Here is a 1,658-nt window from a genome sequence, read left to right on the forward strand (position 1 = left end):
CTCTCTCTCTCTCTCTCTCTCTCTCTCTCTCTCTCTCTCTCACATGCAAAAGCAGCAAAATACAGGCTTCTTTTAGGAAAGTCATTTGCATCACTCCATCTCTCCTCAGGAACAGTTCAATCTTTTATACCGTTTTGAAATTTTGGGCCTAAAAGTCTTTGATAACCTTTTGTGGAAACCTTGTAATCACTTTGAGGACCACAGACTATTCCTGTCCTGAGTTTCTGTTAACCATTAACAAAATGCATGTGTATTACACATGAGAATTGTTGCTTATACATGTGAGGCTACATGTGTGTGTGCACACACACACACACAACCTCTTTGCTCATAAAGCTTTTATCACTGATGTTCTTTAGGCACTGGCTCTCTTTTACAATCTCAAAAATAGTTTCCCCTCTGATTCTGTTATGGTTGTACTTACTTCACATGAAAAAAGTTGCTACACCTGCTTCTCCTGTAATCTTCTTCTGAGCCACATCACAAAAGTTTTCTGTTCATGTTACCTGGACTTGTTCTATTTTGGGAAATCCATAACTTTCTTAATTAACGTGTACCTCGGAAAGAAGAGCTGTTTTTTGTAGCTTTCAGACCATTTTTCATTATTTTTCACTCCAGTTTGTTTAAATTACTTCTCTTCACCAGTTTCGTTTTCTTTACAAGATGAAACCTTGTTTTCCAGTGATCCTGCAAATAACACCTGTAACATTGAAAACCATGGGGAAGGTGATGTGTCAACAGCCAAGGAATCCGTTAACAAAACCCCTGAAAAAGTGATGAGGAAGTCTTGGGCTCCATCGTCTAATTCTAGTTCTGCTGATGATGTCACATCAAATGGGATTGTTTCATCGTCACCTGTTGATGTAAGTAAGAACACCTGGGTAACACCATTCCCTCAATGATAAAAACTCATTAAATACAAACGATTAGAAATGAAGGATTTGAGTAAAACAACCTGAAATGATATTTCTATCTTTTCACTAAACCATTCTTTGCATTTATGACTTTGAATTGAACTAAAATGTTTTGCTTCAGTTCATTCGAGGCGCGTGTGTGTGTGTATCAATCTTTTTTAATATTTATTTCTATTTGCTAGTAAGCATGGACAGTATTGAATTTGACTGAGTATCTGACCGGATGTGATGTGTTTAATCTCCAGGCTGTCAATATATTCATGCATTTAATTTTAAACTGTAAAAATCTAGACATTTAAGATGACATTAGCAAAAAAGATTTGATAATAGCTGTTTAATCCATAATCCTGGATTCCCCTCTCCTACCTCCTAACTCTATACATATGTAAAAAGGAAGGCTTTGAGATTCCCAATGAAAAGAAGGAGTCGGGAATGGCTGAAGCGGAAGGCAAAAGAATTGAAGATGTTGATGATGTGGTCGATGTGATTGAACAGTTTACCAGGAAAAGTGAGAGAAGCTGATCTATGCATTTAGAAATAAGGGTTTTCATAAAATGGTTTTGTTTATTTAATGAGATTAATAATATTCAGTATTTATTGCAACCAGTTTTGTTGATATTAGATATTAGAATTCTTTTACTAGTTTCAGTCATTCTATTACAGCCATGTCTTGTAATTCTACCTTCAAAGGATTTTATTGATGTGAATGGTTTGTCATTAAAAAAAGACACCCCCCCCCCCCCC

At 36.0% G+C, this 1,658-nt stretch overlaps 1 protein-coding gene across 18 annotated transcripts in view; it reads left to right on the plus strand.

The window, feature by feature from the left end:
• The window catches only part of LOC106879469 (coronin-2B), a 70,625-nt gene that overhangs the window by 54,494 nt on the left and 14,473 nt on the right, over nucleotides 1–1,658 (plus strand). For all 18 annotated transcript variants that reach the window (XM_014929045.2, XM_052974492.1, XM_014929044.2 and 15 more), the window contains one exon: nucleotides 683–863. In XM_014929045.2, coding sequence (XP_014784531.1) covers nucleotides 683–863 — 181 coding nt within the window. The remainder of the gene's footprint in view (nucleotides 1–682; nucleotides 864–1,658) is intronic.

This window comes from Octopus bimaculoides, chromosome 18, assembly GCF_001194135.2.
Source record: "Octopus bimaculoides isolate UCB-OBI-ISO-001 chromosome 18, ASM119413v2, whole genome shotgun sequence".
Taxonomy (NCBI): domain Eukaryota; kingdom Metazoa; phylum Mollusca; class Cephalopoda; order Octopoda; family Octopodidae; genus Octopus; species Octopus bimaculoides.